The sequence below is a fragment of the Brienomyrus brachyistius genome, chromosome 22 (genome assembly GCF_023856365.1).
Source record: "Brienomyrus brachyistius isolate T26 chromosome 22, BBRACH_0.4, whole genome shotgun sequence".
Classification (NCBI taxonomy): domain Eukaryota; kingdom Metazoa; phylum Chordata; class Actinopteri; order Osteoglossiformes; family Mormyridae; genus Brienomyrus; species Brienomyrus brachyistius.
In genome coordinates this window covers 8371367-8395621 of record NC_064554.1, presented here as the reverse complement: position 1 = coordinate 8395621, position 24255 = coordinate 8371367, and the positions used below count along the sequence as shown (strand labels likewise).

General features: G+C 43.2%; 1 protein-coding gene across 2 annotated transcripts in view; it reads right to left on the bottom strand.

Moving 5' to 3' along the window:
• The window catches only part of LOC125718049 (E3 ubiquitin-protein ligase SMURF1-like), a 30685-nt gene extending 13571 nt beyond the window's left edge, over positions 1-17114 (bottom strand). For both annotated transcript variants that reach the window (XM_048991530.1, XM_048991531.1), the window contains exon 1: positions 16841-17114. In XM_048991530.1, the coding sequence (XP_048847487.1) occupies positions 16841-16895 (55 nt within the window). In that variant the 5' untranslated portion in view covers positions 16896-17114. The remainder of the gene's footprint in view (positions 1-16840) is intronic.
• Positions 17115-24255: the final 7141 nt, after the last annotated feature.

Here is a 24255-nt window from a genome sequence, read left to right as displayed (position 1 = left end):
CATAATAACGGCTCTATAATTATTAGAGGTCCATGCAGCGTTAGCTGCAGGAGGCTCATTGATTTTTCTTACTGGAATGGATTTATTTTTATTATTCCTTTATTTAACACTGTTACAGCTTATGTGACAAGTATTTTATGTTTGTTCTCTTGTGTATATTCAGTAGTATATACAGGAAGATGGAATTGCCTGCTAGGCATTGCAGCCGGTTGCACCTCCTCCGGTGCTCACAGGTCAGCTGCAGGGTTATCAGCCAGGAACCAACGATCAACAACGTTTTGCTCCTTTAATCCTGGAATGTCTCCTGGTAGTGAAGCAGTGAAAGGGACGTCTCCCTATCACCCCTGCAGCTGATAGGTGTTTCTCCTGCGGCTGTTATTGGGGTTAGTTGTTTCCCCAGCACTTGTCCTTCCTCCTCAGTAACTACAAATCAACACTAACTAAAGGTATTACTATTCATAACTAAACATACTATTTCTGATCCATTTCAAATACATCTCTTCCAGACATTTTTGTTGATGAAAGTGTCAGCACGTTTCATCATAGAAATTTATGATGCCAAAAACTATTTTTTAGCATTTCATCAATGAAAAATCTTGATTGACAATTTGTCAGTTTCTGTTAACGAAATTAACACTGATCAAGGGTGTTAGCTGACCTTCAGCACCGATCTGTATGCACGATGGGCTAACCTACACAATATCGCAAAAAACGGGCAGGGAGGTGTTCACACAATTTGACCAGTGAGAGAGAAGATCTGCACATTACTGATGCCCATAATAAGTTACACTTAGTCAGCCAATCAGAGGCTTCAGCACGACACTGTAACCTTGTGACTCGGAAGCAGGAAACACCAGTCAGAGGCTTCAGCAAAGACACAGACTATGAATCGACATTGAGCTTTATTTGCACAACATTACCCCCATTCTCCAAGCAAGGGTCCTCATTACAGCACACCAACTTACACTGATGTAAAGAACAGCAGCAGGGCAGTGGGAGGGACATGCACATTTTTTAAAAATCACATGATTCAAGGCACTGGTGGGGGGGGGGGGGGGGGTGATTACGGAGAAAACGTCTGTGAAAGTAAACTGGCGTGATGATAGCTCACACAGCTCGTGTTCAGTGAAGACCCCAGTGGTTTCCACACCTCGGATGCACGCTCACGTTAGGGCACTGCTTCCCCCAACACCAAAGCCCAACCCCCTCCCCGGATGGATTAAACCTGACGTCAGCATGCTGCAAATAAGAGTACAGCAGGAGGTAAAGCATACAAATGACCTGGAGCTGCACAGCAGAGACTCAGACCGCTTGAATGGAAAGGACTCCTGCTGGAACCTCAGCACTGATGCGACTTCAGGTCCCTGCCTTTTTACTGACAAAGAATACTGAGCACAGAGCATCACCAGCACCCTGTCTGGGATAAACGGGTGGATGGATGCATGGATGGATGGATGAATAGCCGGGGGTTGGACCAAAGAGAAATATTTAATGTCAAGGAGGAAAGCAATGAACCAAGTGTGCACAGATTGAGAATGTCCCGGCTGCAGACACCCTCTGATTAAAAGTTATTCCCTTCCCAAGGGAACGAAAATTAACGAGCCAGGAAAACGACAACCAGCAATCTGTTAGGGTGAATTCAGACACAAAGGGTAGGTGCCCTCCAGAAGCCACTGCTATAAATAAAACTGCTGTCTGTTGTTACAGTAGCTCTCCTCATCCCTGAAACTGCTGACCCTGGCATCACACTGATTTCGTCCATCACACCTGGCTGGCGTTGGGAAAGGCGCCAAAGCACACCAACATTAGCAAGCTAAGTGCGAAAGCACGACTCTTAGGACAAATCTTAGAAAAACTACGCAAGTTCAAACAGGGACACTTAGCACTGCTAACAAAGGAAATTCATGCTGATGCCAATGCAGCAAGAGGGAAACCAGGACCTCCTGCTACAACCAATGGCCTTGAGCAGGTCAAAGTGATGCTGTCCGGCCAGATCTGTCTCTCTGACACCATGCTCCCCAGGGAGGCAGGGCTGGTCACTCAGCAGGGCACAGAAACTGCAGTCTGTGTGTCAGGAATGTCTCAGCACTCTGATGTAAACTCAGGAATCTGTTTGGCTCCAAGTGACTTTGCTGCGTGTGACTCACACTGTCCTTTAATGGCCTGTGTTGACTGCACTATTTTCGTTTACAATTGGCTTGAAGGAATTTTATGAGCTGATTGTCAGTCACTGTTATGAAAGTGCAGAGTCCCCTGAACATCTGTGCAATGTAGGATATAACGGTGCCCAAAATTCACCGGTCATGGCAAAACCTAGTTTTAGGTTAACAGTTTGGTGCAATTTCAGTAGAGCAGGGAAAATAGAATTTGTTTTTCAATTATTTATTATTAGAACTGCAAAAACAAACAGGAGCAGTTCTAAATAAAAGGCAATGTGCCTGTTGATCTATCTGAATAACAAAACCTGAGACACTTATTTGCACATTGTAAATAAAAGAAAAATATAAATCAAAACTATAACATCATAATCATGCTGAAATCCCATCCAAGTCCTGTGTTCTGTACTGCTGGGTCTGGCTGCATATCTGTAGCAATAAACACCGTTATAGCCTAAAACCAGGTTTAAATTTCCTGACAAAAGCGTCTTAAATGCTACAGGGACACTAACTCGCAGAGGCTGCCTTGCTCCGGTCATGTACACAAACGGGTGATGTTTTCTCAAATGAGTTAGCATGTTGGAGGCATTTCCAGCAAGAACAACAGAGCCAACACAGTTTTGGTCTTTTCAACTACTCTCTCTCCGGTGTTATGTACTGGGTTTAGGAACATTTTGGTTTCCATCAATTATGACTGACTATAAGAAGCATTAACTGTAACTAACTCACAGCCACAATTAACAAAATGTTTTCCATGCTGAACATTCTGGTTTAGCCAGTGTCAGTAAGCATATTCATTCTACCGAGTGGTACACATTGAATATGTGTACAGTGACAGCCCTACTGCAGTCTAAATGGGATATATTTTCACCCAACAAACACACTTTTGCATCATTAAGTGCTTTCAGTCCTTCCTTCAAGTCTAACACTATACTACACTGCCTAAGGATGGAGGAATCTCCCTTGCAAGTATTAAAACACCTTCTGGAGGATGGCTTAAACTGGGCATCACACACAGTCCAACCACCTTCCTGACAACCTTTTAACGACATTACTACCTGCAGTTTGACCTGCAGTTCTCACAGCTGACCAGACTTAACAGTCCAGCCTCATTTAGCGCTGGGCAATTAATCGAAAATTAATCAAAACCAACACTCAGAACCTCTAATCAACATAATATTGCCCATGTTGGTTATTTCTGTTAATTCTTAAAAAAAAAAAAAAAAGGATAAAAAAAATCTGTTAATTTTCCTGGTGTGTGTTCATACACATACAAGGTAAACAGTGAAGAAAAACAGTTTCAGCTATCAAAGGTAATACCTACGGCAATTCGTTTCTTTTTGTTGATTGCCCACTTTGCAGTAACCCGTCTGCTTCTGGCAAGCTACCTGAGGCTTTTTTTAAAATGTTTTTCAAAAAACATTTGGAAAAAGCTGCACTGTATTTTGAGAGTCAAAATTCAATATTCAGTGATGCTGTCCATTTTGTTACCATCCATCCATCCATTTTCCAAACCGCTTTTTCCTACTGGGTCGCGGGGGGGTCCGGAGCCTATCCCGGAAGCAATGGGCACGAGGCAGGGAACAGCCCAGGATGGGGGGCCAGCCCATCGCAGGGCACACTCACACACCATTCACACACACACACACACCTATGGGCAATTTAGCAACTCCAATTAGCCTCAGCATGTTTTTGGACTGTAGAGGGAACCCGGAGTACCTGGAGGAAACCCCACAACAACATGATTTGTGCTTTGAGGCTGTTTAAAACATTCAATGCATAACGATAAGATTCATCTGTGGATTTCCTTCAACTATTTTAAACTCTTTAAAAGTCTTTTGTTAGAACCTCCCAGCTTTAACAGTTGAGCATACTTACAACACAAATCTTGTTAATGAAATTTGAGGGCAAAAACACAAACAAAAAAAAAAAACACAAAGTAGTGTTTCATTAATCGTATACAAGGTAAAATGTTCAATTAATCGTGATATTGATTTGAGGTCAAATCGCCCAGTCCTAGCCTCTATCATCTAACTCTATCGTCATTGGTGTGGCATAATTGATAGGTGGAGGCTGTGTTCTTAAACCCTTAAAACAAAAGCCCATATGCATCTTCAGGGTGTCAGTGTCCAATCAAAGATATTTTTGACAAACTACAGCAAGATTGGAGGGGGCAGAGATGCAGACAGATGAAGAAAAAATTATTATCAAGAACGAATGCAGACCATAAATGCAGCTTTCATCATGTTCGGATAGTGGGGGTTTTCATTAAAATACAAAACATGTGAAGTGACGGCAGAGAGACACACGCCTAGGCCTCCTCTGGCTCAGCCCTTCCTAATTGGCCCTTAGCCCAATAAATGGCCGTGGAGCTGAAGAGCACTTGAATTATTTAAGATGAGCTTAGATGGCAGTGGTGGGGCGAGGATGAGGGTACTTGTTTGTTTGTGCCGCATCCCCAGCTCACTAACAGGGCCGCCGTACCACAGTGTCACAGACAGTAGGAACAGAAAACCATGACAATTCCCTAAATACACAAATTCTCCGTAAGGATGTGGCGGGTCACCCAGCCCCCATATCCTTCAGACCAGGCTCTACTGCAACACCATTTCTAGCAAAACGCCCACACAGAGGCAGGGTACAGGGAGAGACGGAAACTTCCTCACCGATGACTCACCCACCTAACTGATCCCAGGATGGGGCACCGCTCTCAGGAGCTGCATACCGGAAGGTGACGTACATGTGGCTGTAAGGTGTTAGTCAGGAGGAAGCGTGCACCACATCCTGCAGGAGATGCAGGGCTCACTCGCCAAACGGACCTGATAAGATCATAGATTTTCAGGAAAACCACATGAGTCACCGACTCGTCTTCCGCACAGCGGACTCGCTCCACCCAGCCTTGCAGGCCTGCAGCCGAGCTCAACTGCTTGTAAAGGGAATCCGCACGGCATGTGACTGTGGTTCTATGGATATTCCAGAAGGGTTAGAAGCATGTAAGGGAACAGACCAGAGCAGACTGGGCTCTACCCAAGAGGAACACTAGACAGCCAAGCCACCCAAACTTAAGAGCTCACCCCAGGCCAAGAACGACCAGAAAAGACGACGTGGGGGGTGGAGAGCTAGATGGAATTTTTAAAAGCCATTTTCACTGTCCTCTACAAACAGCAATCATGATGTTTACAGGCATATTTAACTGATGCTTGATTATACACCATTCTTTTGAACTGGGTGCTCACACACTGTAATCAGCTTACCTAGTGCAGCAATTATTAATCCACTACTGATTCAGCTAAAGTATGCAATTAACGTCACTTTTAAACTGAAGGTGACCTTTTATCTTCAAGCTGATATTTTCTTTTGACAAGACATGTGGCAGAAAATTCGACCTACAGTATAATCACATCCGGTGGTAATTTGACAGAGTAACAACAAAAGCCCCAAAACATGTCAGGCACGTCTTAAAATGATATAACAGGCCACGTTTCATAGAGCCGTAAATGTACTCGCTCTGGGGTTTCATAATATTGTACCAAATGACTGAGTGAAGAACATCCACAGCAAACAGAAATTAAGGAGGAGGTTATACAGACTCAGTGAGCATTTCATACCAAAGAACAGTCATATGGACTCATTTTTGTCTTATGTACAATAATCTAATTTTAGAAAATTCAGTTCGACACTCAAAGGGAGGATCGACCATGAATTGTGTTCCTCAGACTGGGGTCCTCATGCTTTCCAGTGCTGCAGCACTCATCCAGCTGGGGTTAGTGAGATGCTTCACAGTACCACTGGCACCCCGGAGGTCGGCCAGCTGGCCCCCAGCCCAGCTTGTACAGACATCGATGTCTGCAGGACAAGCTGAGGAAACATGTGAAGACAAAACTACAAAAAAACCTCTAGAGTACCTATCTGTCAAGGACAGGTGGTCTCATTAACTATACAATCGTTTATCTGACAGCACAAATAAACATTCTATTTCTGTTTGCAGGACTGTGTAAGAAACCCGATATTATTCCCACTGAAGTACCTGCACTAATATCCATCTCAACAAAGGCACACTGTAGGCCTTTGACAGTACTTCATACAATACTACAGTATATGCTTGATGACTGAAATGCGCTGTTTTTCACACACCTTTGGGCCTATAACACTGGATTCCCGTGAACAAGACTACTTCCTTACAGACACCTCAAGCTGCACATTGGACGGCTGCTCGGAAGTTTGTAATGAAACACTGAAGTGGCCACTCAGGCTTTGCAAGGTAGGGTGGCATATTCAGCAGTACGTACATTGTGGGGGCGGGCAGGAGGGATTGATCTACTTGTTGGTCATATTCTGCTTTCCAGCTTATTTCACCAACTCCTACTGCACTCTCTGTTTAAGGCCTTGTCTCACACACGCAAAGCAGGCTGACATGGGATCCATTAAGACGAAGGGAAGCCGCCACAATGGAGGCTAAAGAGAAGAGCACCTCCAGTAAGGTGAAAGTGCCTCCATCACCGTAGGGACCTTCTGAAAGCTGGGCCAGACACTAAAGGAGCCTGTCGGACGTACAGCAGCATGTAGACCCAGTTTGTTAAATTGTCCAGGGAAAGGTACTTGAAGTTAACCAGATGTCTCGTTTTGGGGGGTGCAGGTGGCGGAGACCACCCAGCTAATCAAGGTTAATCGCAGCCTGTACGCTACAGTGCTCGAGTGGCGAGACCGCCTGCTGCCTGAGAGGCGGATTTCGGGAATGTGCCCCTCTCCTTTCTCTGTTTTCACCCCCTCCTAATCTGACTACCAGCCCGCGACGGATTTCAGCCTTCATCTACAGCGTCACGCTCACTCCCCACACGAGTGTGAACAGGATTGTTCCAAATTTGACAAGGCTATCGGCAGCGTAAACTATTTGTTTATGAAAAGAACAGCAGGTCTTTAGAGAAGAATATGCACAAACTGATTTTGACACAATGTTGTAACTAGTAGATTTGTACACAGCGGGGATTTTCCCTAAAAACCTCACTGCCTTGTAAGGTGAATAAGACGAAAATGCTTCAATATGTACACAAAGGCCATATTTAAACTAGCAGCGGAAAGACACACATACAAGCTTTGACTTTAATGACACACTGAAGTCATGCTGAGCAATGAACCTTTATTTGCCAACCATAGTAGCATAATATTCCAAACACCACTAGAAAACCGCATTTAAAAATGATAAAGCCACTGACGCCTATTATTTACTGACAAAAATAGAACTCTGGTGTGTGTAAACACACACACACATACACACTACGAAAGCAGACAGCAGCCTCATGGGGCTCAAAGGAGACTTTGTACTTCAGTTCTTCTATAGTTTCCAGTCCCAGTTCTGGGGCTTAAACAAGGCTTGAATTCCCTACTTCACCTTGCCGGCTTCCGAAGCCCTTGGGCTCAAGGGAAGCCAGCCAGCCTTATATTTCCAATAAATTTCCAATGCCCTAGTCTCATGAAACGCTTAGCAAAACATCCAGTTAGCAATCATTTCATCGTGGAAGAGGCAGTCTTTTTGAACTGAAAACAAAGCAGTGACATGCAGAAGAAAGATGGTCTAGAGGTAAAAGGCGCTGCAAGTTTTTCCATTGCAAGCGGAACAGAACACACAGTAAAACAAAGCAGAACAGCGATGAAGTTGGACGAATGCCAATGTCTCATTGACTCATTACGAGGCCCTGTACAGCTGTTACACAACCACCAACGTGCAAAAAGCCTCCAGGTCTGTTACACACAGAGCCGCTCGATTTCACAAGCATCCCTGCAGATGAGAGCTGTGCTCTGCTGCTGTAAAGTAAACCCGCCTTAGCCAAGCTGGTTCTCGTGTCTGCAGTTAACCTCATAAAGCTGTTCAAAAGGTGTGACCGCGGAGAGTCAGCTATACCTTCATCAAACCTTGTGTGAATGAAAGTGATAAAGTAAAGAGCAACACCTGTGACACGCGATCTGGCCGTTTCACTTAAGCAGTACAGCGGCCATAAAGAGCACTCACTCATAAATTCATGGGGCCCATTACCAGGATCTGCGACAGACAGCAACGAGGCCAGGAAGCACAGGGGGAGGATCGCACAGTCACACAGGAGCCTGTGGCCTGAATGGGAATGCCAAATGCCTGCCGACGCATAGCACCACTGGGGGGGTCCTCTGCTGTCCTCTGCTGAAACGCAGAAGCAGATGGGAAGTATTCCATGCTCTGGCCATAACGTTGCAAAAACGAACACTTCCAAGTGGGGGGGGGGGGGGGAGGGGGAGGGGGTTTGGGTTCTATCGCCAGAAACACAAACTTTACTCAGCCATTAATGAACAGTTTCATGTTTTAAATTAACTTGGATTCAACATGGATTGCTGTCAGCAAACACTGATTTACGGGGTTTTATCATCATGTGTTCCAAAGGCGCATGGTTAGTTCAAGCCTCGTCGCCCTATTCACTATTTTCGAAGAACTGGGTAGGTTATCGACGGGACAGCTAGTCCAAATGCTGAAGGTAATGCAGAACTTTGCTGGAGGTGAAACTAGAGATGCAGCTGATCCAGGGACCAGAATCGGCCAATTTTCAGTGGGTTCGACCTGGACCAGAGACCGGCCGGTCAGTGTTATGTATTTCCAATACCGAACCGGTCAGTTTTATGCATGCGCCACACATCATAGGTATCACAGTGGCGCAGGCAATAGCCTCACAGCTGCATGCACACTCGTCTTCACTCCACTGTGAATGAAGACGACACAAAGCTGAAAATTTGTAGTACATGTAAAGCCAAAGTAAACCGTGGGGGAATCACCAGAAAAATGTGGTGACACATCAGAGGCAAACTTTAAACTGATTGTTAAACATATACTAGATAATCCTGAAAAAGGAGTAATCATTAAAATTGCAAAGTAAGCTCAGGTTTTTTCCTATGAACAAAGCTAAACTTTAATCCCCTGCGCTATAATGTCCATATAGTATGAAGGTATGAAAAAGCCTGATCGTTATCTAGCCGACTAGCGACGTAAGAATTGCATGTGCATAACATGCAATGTTGGTATTAATAATATTACCCTACATCTATTATTATTTGGAAAAGAATAGTATACCTGGGTTATTTAGAGGTTTGTAAGCTATGGACTTTTTATAAGTTGAATAAAGAGGAAAAGGCCAGTGTTGTGTTATCCGGAAAATTAAAACAAACTGGAAAATGATACAAGTAAATAACGTTTGTTTTGTTATTTAAATCTGTAGCACCTGCTCTTGTTTCGTAAAGTGAAATGTGTCAAAGTTGGGTGTACAGCAGCTCATTTTCAGTTAATTGTTATTTGTACCTCTTTCCAGTCACAGAGAACATTATTTTGAGACTTGTTAAAGTAAGAGAAGATCCTATAAGTTAGTGCAGTTTGGGGGAAATTGCAAACTTTAGCCATTTATTTTATAATGGAAAAACAAACATGCAGAAATAAAGAAAAGTTGATTTTCGTATATGCTGTCAATTATAGATCTTAGAATGAAAATCGGAATTGGGAAAAATCAGCAGGTCATACTTTCAAAAAAAAAAATTGGAAATCAGCCAAGAAGATTGCAATCAGTGCATCCTTAGATTAAATTTGTTAAGTTTGTATAAATGATGAACAGTTATGATTTATTTGTTCTCTAAATTTGTGGTTTATTCGTTTTGAAGTTCTACTGTTCTTGCATGAGCTCTGCATGCACTCTCCAAGCCACTCATAATCATTGTCATCCTTGCTTACTCAAAGTGTGGCGTGTTTGTGAGAAATTTTACAAAAATGAGTGAGATCAACAAGCAAATAAGAATTGATTCACTGTATGGAAATACTTTGTATTCCACAGAGATGATATTGTGCAAAAGTGACAATCCATGCACCTTTCTTCATGTGTGAGGTGGGAACAGGGATTAATGGAATTATTCGAATAATGACTGCAAAATTTGATTAGTAATTCTGCCTGAAATCAGTCTTTCATGATCCAATCATGATTTTCTCAATTCCTGAGCAATATACATCGCTATTCATAAATAAAATAATAATAATAAAAACAATAAGGTTCCATAGCACTTCGTGCTTTGGACCCTTAATAATATGGTACAACCTTGGAACTCGACCAACATGGATGCTGAACAGGTCTGTTGAATTTTTTTCGACTTGTACCTCCACCAAAATCTCAGCAGATTCTGCTAAAACTTGTATGGGTTGAGACACGTTCAACTTATCAATTTGGACCTCGAATGGGTCGGTCGAGAAAAATCTAGCCGCAACTCAACCAAAAACTCAAAAGACGACAAAACAAACCAGACCTTCTAAAACTTTTTAAAATGTGATCCTTCGGAGTGGTTGAAATGCCTGACAGCTGTGTGAGGATCACCACTAGCGCACACCACTCTCTTATGGCTGCCTTTCATTTTCACAGTCCTGTTTGCTCTGGGGCCGCAAATTACCTGGAAGAGAACATTTCACGAGAGGGCGATTTGGCAGACTTTAAATAAATGAGTAAATATAAATATAGCTCTGGAAGAGAATGGACTGATGCCGAGCCAGTGAGATATAAAATCAGGAGGATGGGGGGGATGAGGTGATGCTAAGCATGCATCGATTCCTGACACCCCGGGTGCCACACGCATACAAAGCAGGTGTGACGCGAGGTGGGCAGCCCCACGCCATAATGCCCATCCTTTGGCGCTGTGTGTTTATGGGGCAGCACGTGGTGTGATTAAACACATGCCGCCGGGCCACCCAAGGTAGGCTGGAACAGCAGAGGCCCAGAGCATGTGGCTTCTCCAGCAATTACTGTAAATCACTCACACTCTCACAGCCCAATAACAATGAACTGCATGCCGACCTGATACGACGTGATTCAGCTTTATTCCCGAAAAACATTAAGAAACGCTCAGCACAAACTGATGTACTGTTATCATACCAGATGGGTGGAGGATGGGTAACAGAAGCTGAAGACTAATAGCTTGAAAGCTGCTGGTCCAAGCAGCTGGAAACCTTTCCTCCCCACACCCTGAGTAAGACTTTCAATCAAAATTAAAAGCAGTGAAGTATCTAGCTGGTGGAAATATCTGGACAGTGGAAAATCATGAGCTCTGCAAGTCGATTTAGGTAAGGGAGCCTTCCAGAGCCATCAGGCAGTCAAGCCTAATTTGGCAGAGGGTGGTAGGGGAGGGAACAGCATGCAACAATCGGGGGGCTCCGCTGCTGTGGGCACGCTTGAAATGCTGGAGCTGGACAGGCCCTAAAGTGCTGCGTCAGCCGCAGATGCAGAAGCGAAGAGAGAGGGAATCTGCGCTGAGCGCCGTGATCATGTTCAGAAGGAATTAAGGGAGGAAAAAGATGCAAGGCGTTTGCCTGGTATTAACACTGTAATCCTGTAACCTACAGGAAGCACATGCGTAAGCAGAACAGTGGCACTGCATTCTACGCCGGACACCTGCTGATCTGCCATCTCCACCCCCAGCCGGGTCCACTGAAGCCGTCTCAGACGTCTTCACTTCCACCCTCAGACTGCTGGCGGCTTCCTTCACGAGCTGAGCTATTCTCAGAGCATCACTTCCCATCCAAACTGCTGAACGGAGAGATAAACGGGCATCGAGTTACTCTCCGTGAAAAAGTCGGGAGATTACCTCTCGCTCTCTCATGCAGTCACGCAATACTTCTGGGGCTAAAAAGCCTTGCATCATCCCTGAAATCCATCCTGTGGACAGTCTCCCTAAACGGGAATTTAAGTGGGGAATTACAGAAAAGTTATTCCCGCATTAGCGGGACAACAGCACAACTCGGCACAAGCCTGAAAACTGCACTGTTTGTCCCCTTAAATTCTGCAACTGAAAACCCATTTAAAGCAAGCTTCTAATGTTCACATAGATAACCCCACTTGCTCACCCAAATAGCCTGACCACAGTTTGGGCTCCAGCTGAAGAGTAGCCCACAGCACCCATGAAAGAAACGAAGCGAGACACACCAAGACATGGATGGGAAGAGGACGGACCTTTCCTCAAAGCCCACAAACAGAAATAGGTGAGAAGAGCCTGGGAGAGCCATCAGCACTAACCGCCAGCATGGAGATCGTTGGTTAAGACAACAGGCCACTTGTTAGACCCACAGATCGACTGGCCTGCCAGGAAAGGAGGTTTATTTCAGGACGAGGCTGTGAGCTACCAGGGTGGGGGAACAACAGAACAGAGCGCAATGTAACAGGGCACGGAGGACTACTGGCAGGAATTCATAATGTAGGTTAGTTTGGGTTATGATAATCAATTCACTCTGGAAAGACATGATGAGTTATGCAGGAAAGACAAAACAAAACATGCAGTGCCTTTTTTTTCCCATTACTGAACTTCCACTCCACTGCAGGAACATTCCTAGCCACGGGAGAAAAATCGCACGTCACATGAGCTCAGGGGAGGCATCAGTCAACTGTGCTGCAGTAACAGCCATGGAAGTTGTGTGAGGATGTGATGGTCGGACACAGGCTCGCCCACCCAAGACACAATTTGAGCTCTTGCGGACCAAAAGGGTTTCACAGGCAAGGGCAGCATCATACAACAGACGTCCCTTCATTTTCATCAGTGCTGCAGCCAGGAAGCGTTTGCACGGTGACATATCGTGAGGAGGCTCCATGGAATAGGTGCTTCGAAAGACAGGTGCCCTGCAAATCCATCACTTTTCACAGCCTATGCTTCAAATCCCCAAATCTCTGCTGAGGAACACAAGGCGCTCATTATTAGAAACGCATGATACAGGACCCGGAAACAGCAGAGCGAGGAATCAGCATCTGCACAACTTTTCAAGCAGTTTGTCTAGATAAAGTCCCAACAACTCCAGGAGCTAACACCAAAAATCTTTTTTAGCTCTTTCTATTTCCAAAAAATCTATAATAGCTAAGAGCAGTGTTGCCCATATACCAACCAGAGGCTGATCATTGTATCAAATGAGAAAAAAACTGTCCCACTTGTCATTTATAAATTGGTAAACACTATGTAATCCAAATACCTAATCGATCAAGATAGTACGAATGCAGCGAGTTGGTTGAAAAGACGGTTCTAGACTCCTGTCATGAAATTATCCCCAGCTGCATGTTCCTTGAAAAGAAATGCAGACTGATGAACATCCAAGGAATGTCAAATAGCAGGACCTTCCTCAAAGCATTTCTGGACACTCAGCATTGGTGGACTTTGCAAGAGTGGACTGGTCATGCCAAAAGCTGGTGCCGGACCCATTACAAACCAGATCTGAGAGACAGGTCAAAGCAGCACCCTCAGCTGGTGCCAGTAAGGGGTTCTTCATTTTCCTCTGTGGGAAAAATGGCCTAAACTTCAAGAAAGCGGCCCTGTAAAAATCCAAGAAAGGCTCCAAGGAATCTGGTCTGTTCTGCCAGGATTCAGGGAGATGGGAAATGTCATCTTCTTATTGCTGTAATCCAACATATCTGTGTTGATCCAACGTGTTTCTCCCTTGCTAGAATTAGCAATAGTGATCTTTTTATCCCAAAGAGTTCGGAAAAACAGACAGTCACCTGGGACTCTCCCGGGATCGTCACAGCCTTGAGACGGACGAAGGCTCTCTTGTCATCTGTAGCTCCACAAAGTGCCCCATGCAGAAAAGTTTACAGAATGCAGACATCTCTAGTGACTACAAAACACCAAGTCAAGGGCAGGGGTGCTAAACATGAATATCACAGCACACTGCGAAGCAATGACCAGGAAGGATGACAGAAATCTGAACCAGACCGAAGGAAGCTCAGGCCAAAACGACATCTGTCCTGCTGTGGCTGTAAACTGTTGATGTTTCAAAAGCAAACTGAGTCTAAATACTAAATGCCAAACTAAATGCCAAAAACTGATTTCATATGTCCACCCAAGTGTATAAATGTAAATATCACTGGTAATTAAGAGTGAAATGCTCATGATAGTTTTGGGTTTATGGCACATGTAACACTAGAAATATCTGTTTACACAAACACAGATGTTCTCCGCATTTTATGATTCACTAAGATCCAGTGCAGTGAAAAACAATTCCCCTTCCATGTAAATTAGGTTAATAATCGGCCAATGAAAAGAGAAAAAGGCAAAACTGAATTTCCTTAGTGCTTCATATTGCTTAACACTATACTTACTCAGAAGTAAATGGGAATTTGTAATTCTATCACCCTTAAAAAAAATACCTGCAGGAAGTGGCCTGGACAGCACCGAAAGCAGACTGACTGTAAAGTAACCAAACCTGTCTGGACTAATCTGTGCGTAATTCCAGTCATCACCAATTCCCATGCAGTGAGGTAACTCAGGTGCCCTATAAGGAACATGACAGTTTATTCTGAATTTGCGTATCTCAAATTAAGGCATTTTTCATCTTGCATTACAAGTGACACATCATGTTAATGATACAAGTTGAAAACAGAATGGGACAAGCTCTTTCATTTAAAAACAAATCATCTTCTCCAGCACATTTCCATCTCTACAGGCAGGCAACACAAAGGGCATCATAGTCCTTACCACTATGTAAATACTGATAGTAATCTCAAGAACAGACATATTGTGATTTTAACGGAAACTAAAAAAAAAACAGTAGCTGAAAAGACCTCAGACTTTTTCCAGAGATGGATCAGATAGCTGGACAACTTTACAGGGATCTGATGCTATGCAAACTAAACAGACAATCCAAAGATTAGCCAGACATGCTTCCTCCAAGAAAAGGAGGCAGACGGGTTGAGAGACATGGCCGGCTGGCCAGAAAAACTTCTCCACACTCCTCATTACATGACACAGACATTCCTAAGCCAATTAGAAAGCCTTTCATGCGCATTTGAGGGGAAGAGGGTGGGCACATGGCTGGGGTTGAGACCTTGCCTACCTCCCTCAGACACTCCTCCATTTCCAGGAACATAATTTTCGTAAAAATTCACCATCTGTCGATGGGGGGGGGGGGGGGGGGTGGCTGAAGTTTCATCTTTCAACCGCTTACCGCTTATCTGGTGTAGGGTTGTGGGGGGCGTGGAGCCAACCTCAGGAATACTATGGATGGGCTACCAGTTCAGTCACACACTATTGGCAATTCAGAGACACTAATCCATCTCAACCTGAAGGAAACCCGCCTGACATGGGGAGAACCCCCAACTGCGAACGTATGGAGTCCCAGACTTCACTTGGATTCATCCACGCTGCACCATTTCATCTTTCTCATGTACCAAAGTGACAGTGGCACCAGGTCATATGGGCTAAGCCAAATGTCTGTTTCACCCCCACTAGGTTCTGGCAAGTAGAGACTGTAAACGCAATCAATACGGCCCAAGTCAAAAAGCCAGTTAAAGCCCCAGACAGCACAACCCTACAAACCGGTAGACAGGATAGCAACAAACAAATGGATCATGGTCACTAATGTTCAGGTGGGCCACATGTCTGTGACCAACATGCTCGATCATACGTGTCATCTGTCAATCTGGAACAAGATAAAACACGAAACAGTGCTTCACCTCACCTGCAGGCTACTGGATTGTTACATACACATACACGTAAAGTGATGCCAAGTTTCCTTCTATTTAGACATTTTAAAATGGATCAGAAATGTCAGCACAGGAAAGCTTAATTAAAGCTAGACAAAGTAACCAAGCACCTGGGAGGCCCTAATGTGCATTTTCGTCTCCCGTGAAAGAACAGACCAGCACTCCAGATCGAATGGATATGACACACCAGCATGTACACTTCCAGTCTTTGTTAAAAAAAAATAATAATAAATAAAATTTTTAAAAAAACTGACTCCAGGCTTTCTGAAAACAAATGAGGCAAGATATTCACCTCAGTTAAAAATTAAAAAATCCCACACATTGTTTTACGGTAAAGCAACTATTGTATCTGAAACTTGCATTATCACCACCACTGTGCTCCTGAAAAAGACATCTGCTCACAGAGAGCTATATTTCACTCTTTTAAGGTTCTGCTGTAAACCTAAATTACGCCTGCTAGCATGGGCACTTTAATTAATAAAAAAAAACAAAAAAAAACAATGGCTCCGGGGCTTTAAATCTAGCAGGAGCAATCGGTCGGTAAAAAGCAAAATTTCCTTTGCATCTACCAGCACTGCAATTTCTGGCTAAGAAGTAACACCGGTCACCAGCGTGGGAAGTTTGTTTTTTAATGCTACATAATCATATATATATATAGCATTCGATGGCAGGTCAAAGAGGAAACTCTCAATCCCCAAGCTGTAGGCTTAATTATTGCGTAAACACTTTCGGTAAAGGGGAATCCACGCTCGTTAGAAGACTAGTTTTCCCTGGTAGCTGTAGCAGACATAAGGCACCTCTAAATCCGGCGTGAGGGGCGACAGCCAGCTGGCTAGACTGGATATGATCCCATTTCACAGGGTTTCCTCACACATACCTAAGACGGGGCGCCTGGATGTTAGCCGCGCCTAGAAGGAGCAACGTGACGGGGGACCCCAGCGGAGCTAAACACAGCAGGCGCGTCGGCCGTTTTTTTTAAACTTCCCCCGGCACTATCATCACCACCCACCACCCTCAACGGAACACAACGTCCACTCCCAGCATGTATGCCTTTTACGAAGGCTCGCTTTTCAGCTCTTTAAGCTGAAAGGGGTGGCACGGCCGAACTGGAAGCTCACGAAGTGTGGAAGGGCATGTAGCCGCGGCTAACCCGGGTCAGGCTTTAGCTAGCGCGCTTACCTGTCAGTCTGATTTTGATGCTAGACCCGTTTCTTCGGGTGCCAGGATTCGACATCACTCCGCAAACAAACCGAAAAAGCGACGAACTTCGTCTTCGGGTTGCCCCAAGAACCAAGCCGGAGCGCAGGAAGCCACGGCGCGCCGAGCCGCTGGTTTTTGCCCGGGTTTACCAGAGATAAACTCGTATTATTTCCACGTCGGAAATTCCTGCGAAGATCCCAGCACTCCCAAACATTTTCGAGCTCGAAGGCGTTCTGACGTCACGCCCAACGGCAGTGCGTGCGCGCAGCCGAGCAACGTCGGAATACGCGGGTACGACTCTAATTATCATTTGATCGCTTATTTCCCCAGCTTTTACACCTTTAATCACATAAAATAACAGCCATGGGTCTAAAAAGTAATACATATGAATTAAATTAAAATAAACTTAATACATTAGGATTTCCACTCTTCAGAATGTATCAGAAAAAAGGACACGTGTATGCATTTCACATGGAGTTTGAGCTTTAACAAACGACAGATATATAGATACAGGCTAGATTTTTTTTTTCTGTCGAATAATGCAAGTAGACTGAACTCATATACGCGTTTGTCCTAACAGTTAATTGTCACGTACAGAATGTATATTATTAATTATTCTCGGTACATAAACATTCGAATCGTTATCATTAGAGACAAAAATCGATGTGTATCACACAAAATGACTTGCACAATACGCCCTCAGTTAATCTGAGAACAAACTTCATATAAAAAAAGCTTGTTAATTGAACGTAAATTTGTGTGTTGACATATTTTTTATTACACTAAACTTAATCGTGCCAGCATTTGTAACTGTAAGCTACATTGCATAATATTCAAAAGTTTAAAACATTAACTAAAGTGATTCAGATATCTTGTTCACAGTTAATACCCTCGGGGGTAAGTGTAAAATTAAGAGTTTATGAGTTGAATCACATCGTTACGGCAAAATAGCTAATACTAACGCGTTGTAATAACTTTAACTTTAACAAGCAAGACACATTGAAAATGATTTTGTAACAAAATTTCTCTTGTAATATTTCTTGTAATATAAAATGGCTTTTTGGGAAAACAATTTAAAAAGGCAATTCAAGTCAAACACCGGGACTTGCCTCTGTTATTCGAGGGGTTACATATGAGATGTATTTGCCAAAGAAAATTAGAAAAATAAAAATAGACTACTTCAGCTTTAGGCTGTGAACATAAAGAAACGAGGCAAATATTTTGTGGCTGGTGAGCTGACAGTATTAGGAGGATCGGGCTGCATGGAAATAGCTGTCAAACAAAGGCTTCCTCTCACGAACTTGTTTACTGGGGAAAGAAGGTCCACATTAGCGTCAGCCAGGGGTTCTGGCTGCCACATTGCTGTCTGCCCAGCCAAAGGAGCAAACAGGCCTTTCAGGGCAGACTCCTCTGGCACAAACCACATAAAACACAATGAAAGTGGAAATGGGAAGAACAGATAGCAAAAAATATACACAGAATTTACAACATTGTGATATACAACAGAACAATAAATTATGTGTGTCTTACACTGGGAAACATGATTTTTACATTATATTTCAATACAAGTATCCTTTTATAAATTCATGCAGTATACACTCTTTTGACCAGCTGACGTACGTTCGATCAGCTGACTATTTTATAGCCAGATGGTTTTAAATGCTTTAATCAAGAATCTGGGAAGAGAATTGCAAGGCATGTTAAATACAGTAACATAAGTAAGCAATTATCCTTAACCATGACCTAACTGCTGTAGGTTTTCTCACTAATAGTTTGGTGAGTTGATGCTATTCACTGTGGCCTGACGGCTGGAGAAGCACATTTTGTGTAAGCCAATAAGATGCCACACATTGTGCCTGTAGCGATCTGGTATTGGAGACACAAATAAAATTCATCAGCTGCAATGGAACAGTTTTAGTGGATCCTTAATTACTCTTGAACAATAACAACCTGGAGCGATGAAGCAGCACCAGAATATATCCCTCTTTCCGTTCTCACAAGGAAAAGGTAGAATGCTGGACGAGTGCAGGAGTGTGGGCCCATGTAGGTACCATTTTCATTCAGGTAAAAATATACACACGAAGGTAACAAATCACAGATACCAAAAAGCCCCCAAAAGCTATTTTTTGAAATACATTTATAACCAGGGAAACAAGATACTATAGTCAGCTAAACTAATCTAATGAAATAAATGGGAGTCTAAAGTTATCTTGCAGCTCTGATCAGACCGAAAGGCTGACAGAAAGGTTTACTGGGAAAAGGAAGGTTTCTCTTGAAGGCCACACAGTCCGTAGGCAGCCAAAGCTGGCTGGCCAAAGACGCTGATAAAACAGCATCTGTTGCACTTGGGAGAGGGAATATTCAGGCAACAATAACATTTATACGTTACATACTTTCAACTTCACTTATTTTAATATGCTGTTGTAACCAACAGTATCTTTCATTTGTACATTTTTTGGTTACTGCCCACCTCTCTCTGTCTGTCTGCACCTAGCTGTTGGCTGGCACCAACACCCCAACCCCCGCCCCCCCACGTTGGCCTAACTACAGTTTAATTCCTCCAGATGACCACACTGGGCATTGCTGTAACAAAAAGGGGTTGTTCTAAAATAGGTCATCTTCCAGCAAAAAGGGAAGGTGTGTTTTAAAATTACTCCGAAGAGCAACGCACAAACATTTATAGCGACTAGAACAATGGCACAATTTAGAAAATTGTCACTTTCTAAAAATAGATTGTTTTGCACTAAAACATAAGAGTGGAAATGTACATATGCAATGAAAGGGCTTACAAATTATGTACTTAATAGCAACATTTCTGCTTGTTTTTCGGGAGTCTACATTATTAAATAGGTCTAAATAAAACTACCAGCAAAAAGGCTTTTATTTACTAAAAATATACCTCAAAAGCAGAAAACTGGTGTTTTTTGCAGTGGTACGCAGAAAAATGAATGCAGGAGTACACATCAAGGAGAGTTTAGTTTTTTATAAATATATATTATTTATATATATTAACCCCCATCAACACACACTCCATCAAACGATTCCCCTTAAAAGCAAAGGACCAATGAGCTTTCAGTAGATGATGCATAGCAACAGCTGTTGCCAAGGGATCATGCGCTGCCCAAGTTTGTTGAAACTGGACAACAAAGAGATGCCGAGTAAAACAACAAAATAGCATAAAGAGCAGGAGGAATATAATGATTAAGGTGAAACTAGAGGTGGAAGTGGGGAGTTCAGGGGGGGGGGGGGCATAATCTGGAATAGAGCACCAGCAAAGAGGACTGAAATACCAGGTGCCAAGGCTCCTGACTAACCATGCCATGATCTGCCAATTGTTTCCCAGTGAGGTCCAGCCCCAGCAGATGGGAATAATTTAAGCCACAAACCTAAAGCTCTTGCATTTACAGACCCTCTGAAATGCACAACTACTGTTTAACTTCCTGTTGCTATGGTGGGACAGCCTCCTCCACCAGCTCAGCTGGGCAAGATGGAGCCCCCACCTGCAAATGAAAGATCAGACGGCCCCATCCCTTATTGGGGGCCCAAGATGATGATTATTATGTGCTGCTAGAGTATGTGCTTGTCATCTGTAAGTTCTAGAACAACCACAAAGAAAGTTCCTCTAATATGAAGACCTTGTTAATCTGTTTAGTTAAGTACTAGACAGAGAGAGGTTACATTTTTTCTTTGCAGATTATCCCTTAATACAAGTCAGGGGCATTGTGGTGGCTCAGTGGTTAGTATGTAACCTAACTTCCACAGGATTGTCAGTTTGAGGTCTGTGCTTCTGCAGTTTTTCTTGTGTCTGATGCCATTTTCCATGCGTGAGAATGCTCCTCTACGATGGACTGAGATCAGATCCTGGATCAGTATGAGCCAGCATTGAACAATTTGGAACATGGATGGAGGATAAGCGCCTAATGCAAGGACGACATTCAAACCCAAGGCTAACGACACCCATATTCTTCAAACAACATTCAGACAAAAAGAAATTGAACACACCAGCGAGAACAATCCGTCACATACTTAAAAGGACAGCACCACCTCGTATGTGCTGTCACACCACAGCCCTGGAAGGTACCATGTGTTTTCAATGTGGAGACCCACATACAGAGCCCAAATAAGCATATCGTGGAGAGTGTGTGTGTGTGTGTGTGTCATTTTAATAAGGGAGATGACAGCTCTTGCGGAATAGGAGTTACTCTCTCTATTAACAGCCACTATTGGTTTAATAGTAGCAGCGGCACAGGCAGGGAAGCCAACAGTTTACATGACACTCACGGTTACACGCTAACATTTCACAGCAAACATTACAGGGTTACGACATTTACTATTAACAGAAATACACAAATATGCATAATAAGTGCAGTGCAAAGGATGCTGGTAACTGCATAATTAGTCCTACTGACCAATCCTGAAGCATCACATTTATGTCAGCCAATCATGGACAGTGCATAGGATCAGAACAAACAAAAGAGTTTGCCTTGGGAATCCCACACAGGAGGTACGGTGAAACAGTAATCGCCACGGTGATTACATTTACATTTACAGCATTTGGCAGACGCCCTTAGCCAGAGCGACTTACATGAGTGCTTTAAGACTCTACAATGAAATATTTTATTAAACATCATACATACAAAAACTTCAGTTCCGACTATTTCATCTGAAGTATGCGGCCAGGTTCAAGATGACAACCTTCTTAGTCTAAGCTCCTTAAATTGCTTACCATTTGCCTCGCCTGCTGGTTAAAGAATGCTGAAGTACGGGGGATTGTTCTCTGTAGTCACCCCAAATCATTCTGTTAATCTAAAACCCGCTCCCACCACAAAGGTTACCCTTGCAGCGGGAGATTACAGCTTTATCGGTATCTGTGTACATTCCTAGCCATCATGGCTGCAGTCTGGCCCGAGGGCTAGACCTCAGTCACTACACGTGGATGCCTTGGCATTGAGAACAGAAATTAGGAAGCAACCCTTTGAAATGTAGGAGGTTTCAGGGTAACATTTAGCCACCTTTAAGCTGCACCTGCAGGTGAATCTTTTTGACTACGTAAGTGACATGGTCAAAATGTATATAATTGGTCCAGATGTGGGGAAATTACTCCACTACATCACTCTGGAAAACACAGTAGGGACTGAGAGTCCTCCATGACTCAGGAGATCTGCTCACTCCTCCATCAAGGCTTAGGGCTAAGTGACTGCCCACACCTCGAATGGCGTTGTGAGAACCTTTGGGGCTGGTGATGAGACAGAACTTAATGTGACCTACACTTCCCAAGAGGCACTACATTCATGTCTTGCATTCAGGCTTCTTTGCATGATCCAGGCCTGCATTATGCCTCGGTGCTCCTTGATTAAGGGAAATACTGAATTTTGACAGTAGCTGTTCCTTAGCCTTGTGATACATACTGTTCTTGGGCAAATTAAACTTAAACGAATCACGTCTTCTAGTTTCTCAGTGGTTAATCTAAACAGAAGGGCAACGTCTATTCCTGCAGTCCCACACTTGGAACAGCAGGGGACACTGTCTCACCTCCATTCAGTCATCTTATTCCTTAAAAAATTCACAGTGGACACTCAATGGACACTCATTGTAAGCTATGTTTCACCAACAACATAGGTATAGCATCTTTTTTAGAGTGGGGTGGTTACTGTCAATATACATATATAGCTCAAGGAAAAAATAAAGAGACCACTCTATATTTTTAAATCCTGGTTTAACCCTGGTTCTGCTGGCAGAAGACTACACTGCGAAGATGGCTGCTTCCAGGCTCAAAGTTTCTAAGAGGGCAGTACACAAGAATAATGTGAAGTAGGAGACACTGGGAATGACCAGAAACCAGCCAGGTAGAGGGCAGAAGCAACTTTCTAATGCCAGAGATGAGCATTATCCAGCGATGTATCATAAATTGGAGGGTGACCTCAAGTGACCTTCAAAATGAATGTAGAAACATTAAGTGGTGTGAGGTGCACTGCGAGGACAGTCTGTATCAGGCTCACAGATGCAGGACTGAGGTCCCATAAAGCAAGGAAGAGGCCCTTCATTAATGAGAAACAGGGCAGAGCCAGGCTGGAGCTTGCAAGAAAAAAAATGTAAATTTTACACAGACGGATACCTGTAAACTGAGAAGTGAGTGAAACATAAAATTGTACTGTGGTCTTTTAACTTTTTCCAGAGCTGTATGTGTCCTTGTTGAGTGATCTCTTGTATAAAAATACAACCCTGTTTCCAGAAGTTGGGACGCTGTGCAAATGTAAATAGAAACAGAACGCCATGATTAACAAATCATATACACCCATATTTAATTGAAAACATAACAAAGACAAAGTATCAAAAGCTGAAACTGGGAATTTTATTTTGTTTTATGAAAAATATATGTTCGATTCAGATTTGATCCCAGCAATACATTTCAACAAACTTCAACACTGTAAATGTTTGGGAAATGAGGAGACCAGCTGCTGGAGTTTTGAAAGTGAAATAGTGTCCCGTTCTTGCCTGATATAAGATTTCAACATTGCAACAGTTGGGGTCTCCTTTGTTATATTTTTCATTTCATGATGTGGCAAATCTTTTCAGTGGCTGACAGGTCTGGACTTCAGGCAGGCCAGTCTCCCACCCAGATTCTTCTATTACGGAGCCATGCTGTTGTAATATATGCAGAATGCGATTCGGCATTGTCTTGCTGACATAAATAATGCCTTCTCTGAAAAAGACACTGTCTGGATGGCAGCACAAGTTGCTCCAAAACCTGTTAATATCCTTATTCTTTGCAATATTACGCTGAGGAACATTATTCTTAAATCGTTGCACTATTTGCCCATGCAGTCTTTCACAGAGCGGTGAATCTCTCCCCATCTTCACCACACAGAGACTCTGCCTCTCTGGGAGGCTCTTTTTATACCCAATCATCTCACTGACCTGTTGTCAATTATCCTAATTAACTGTGAGATATTCAACCAGGTGTTTTAACATCACACAACCTTTCCAGTCCTTTGTTGCCTCCATCCCAACTTTTTTGAAACGTGTTGCTGGCATCAAATTCAAACTGAGCATATATTTATCATAAAACAATAAAATCTCTCAGTTTCAACATCTGATATGTTGCATTTACTCTATTTTCAATTGAATGTGGGCTTATAGGATTTTCAAAACATTGCATTCTGTTTTTATTTACATTTTACATACCCATTCCCAACTTTATTTGAAACTGGGTTGTAGATTCCCATTTAAAATTCAACATAAACCTATATTTCCTCCAGACTTGTATTACTGAGACGTAGGGTCAGCTACAGGATTCTTTGCACAGTCTATGGAATAAACCTTAGGGTGGGCTAAGCTTGTGACAACCCACAGGAGTCAGATCTGTCCTGTCTACTAGTATTCTTACATACTAT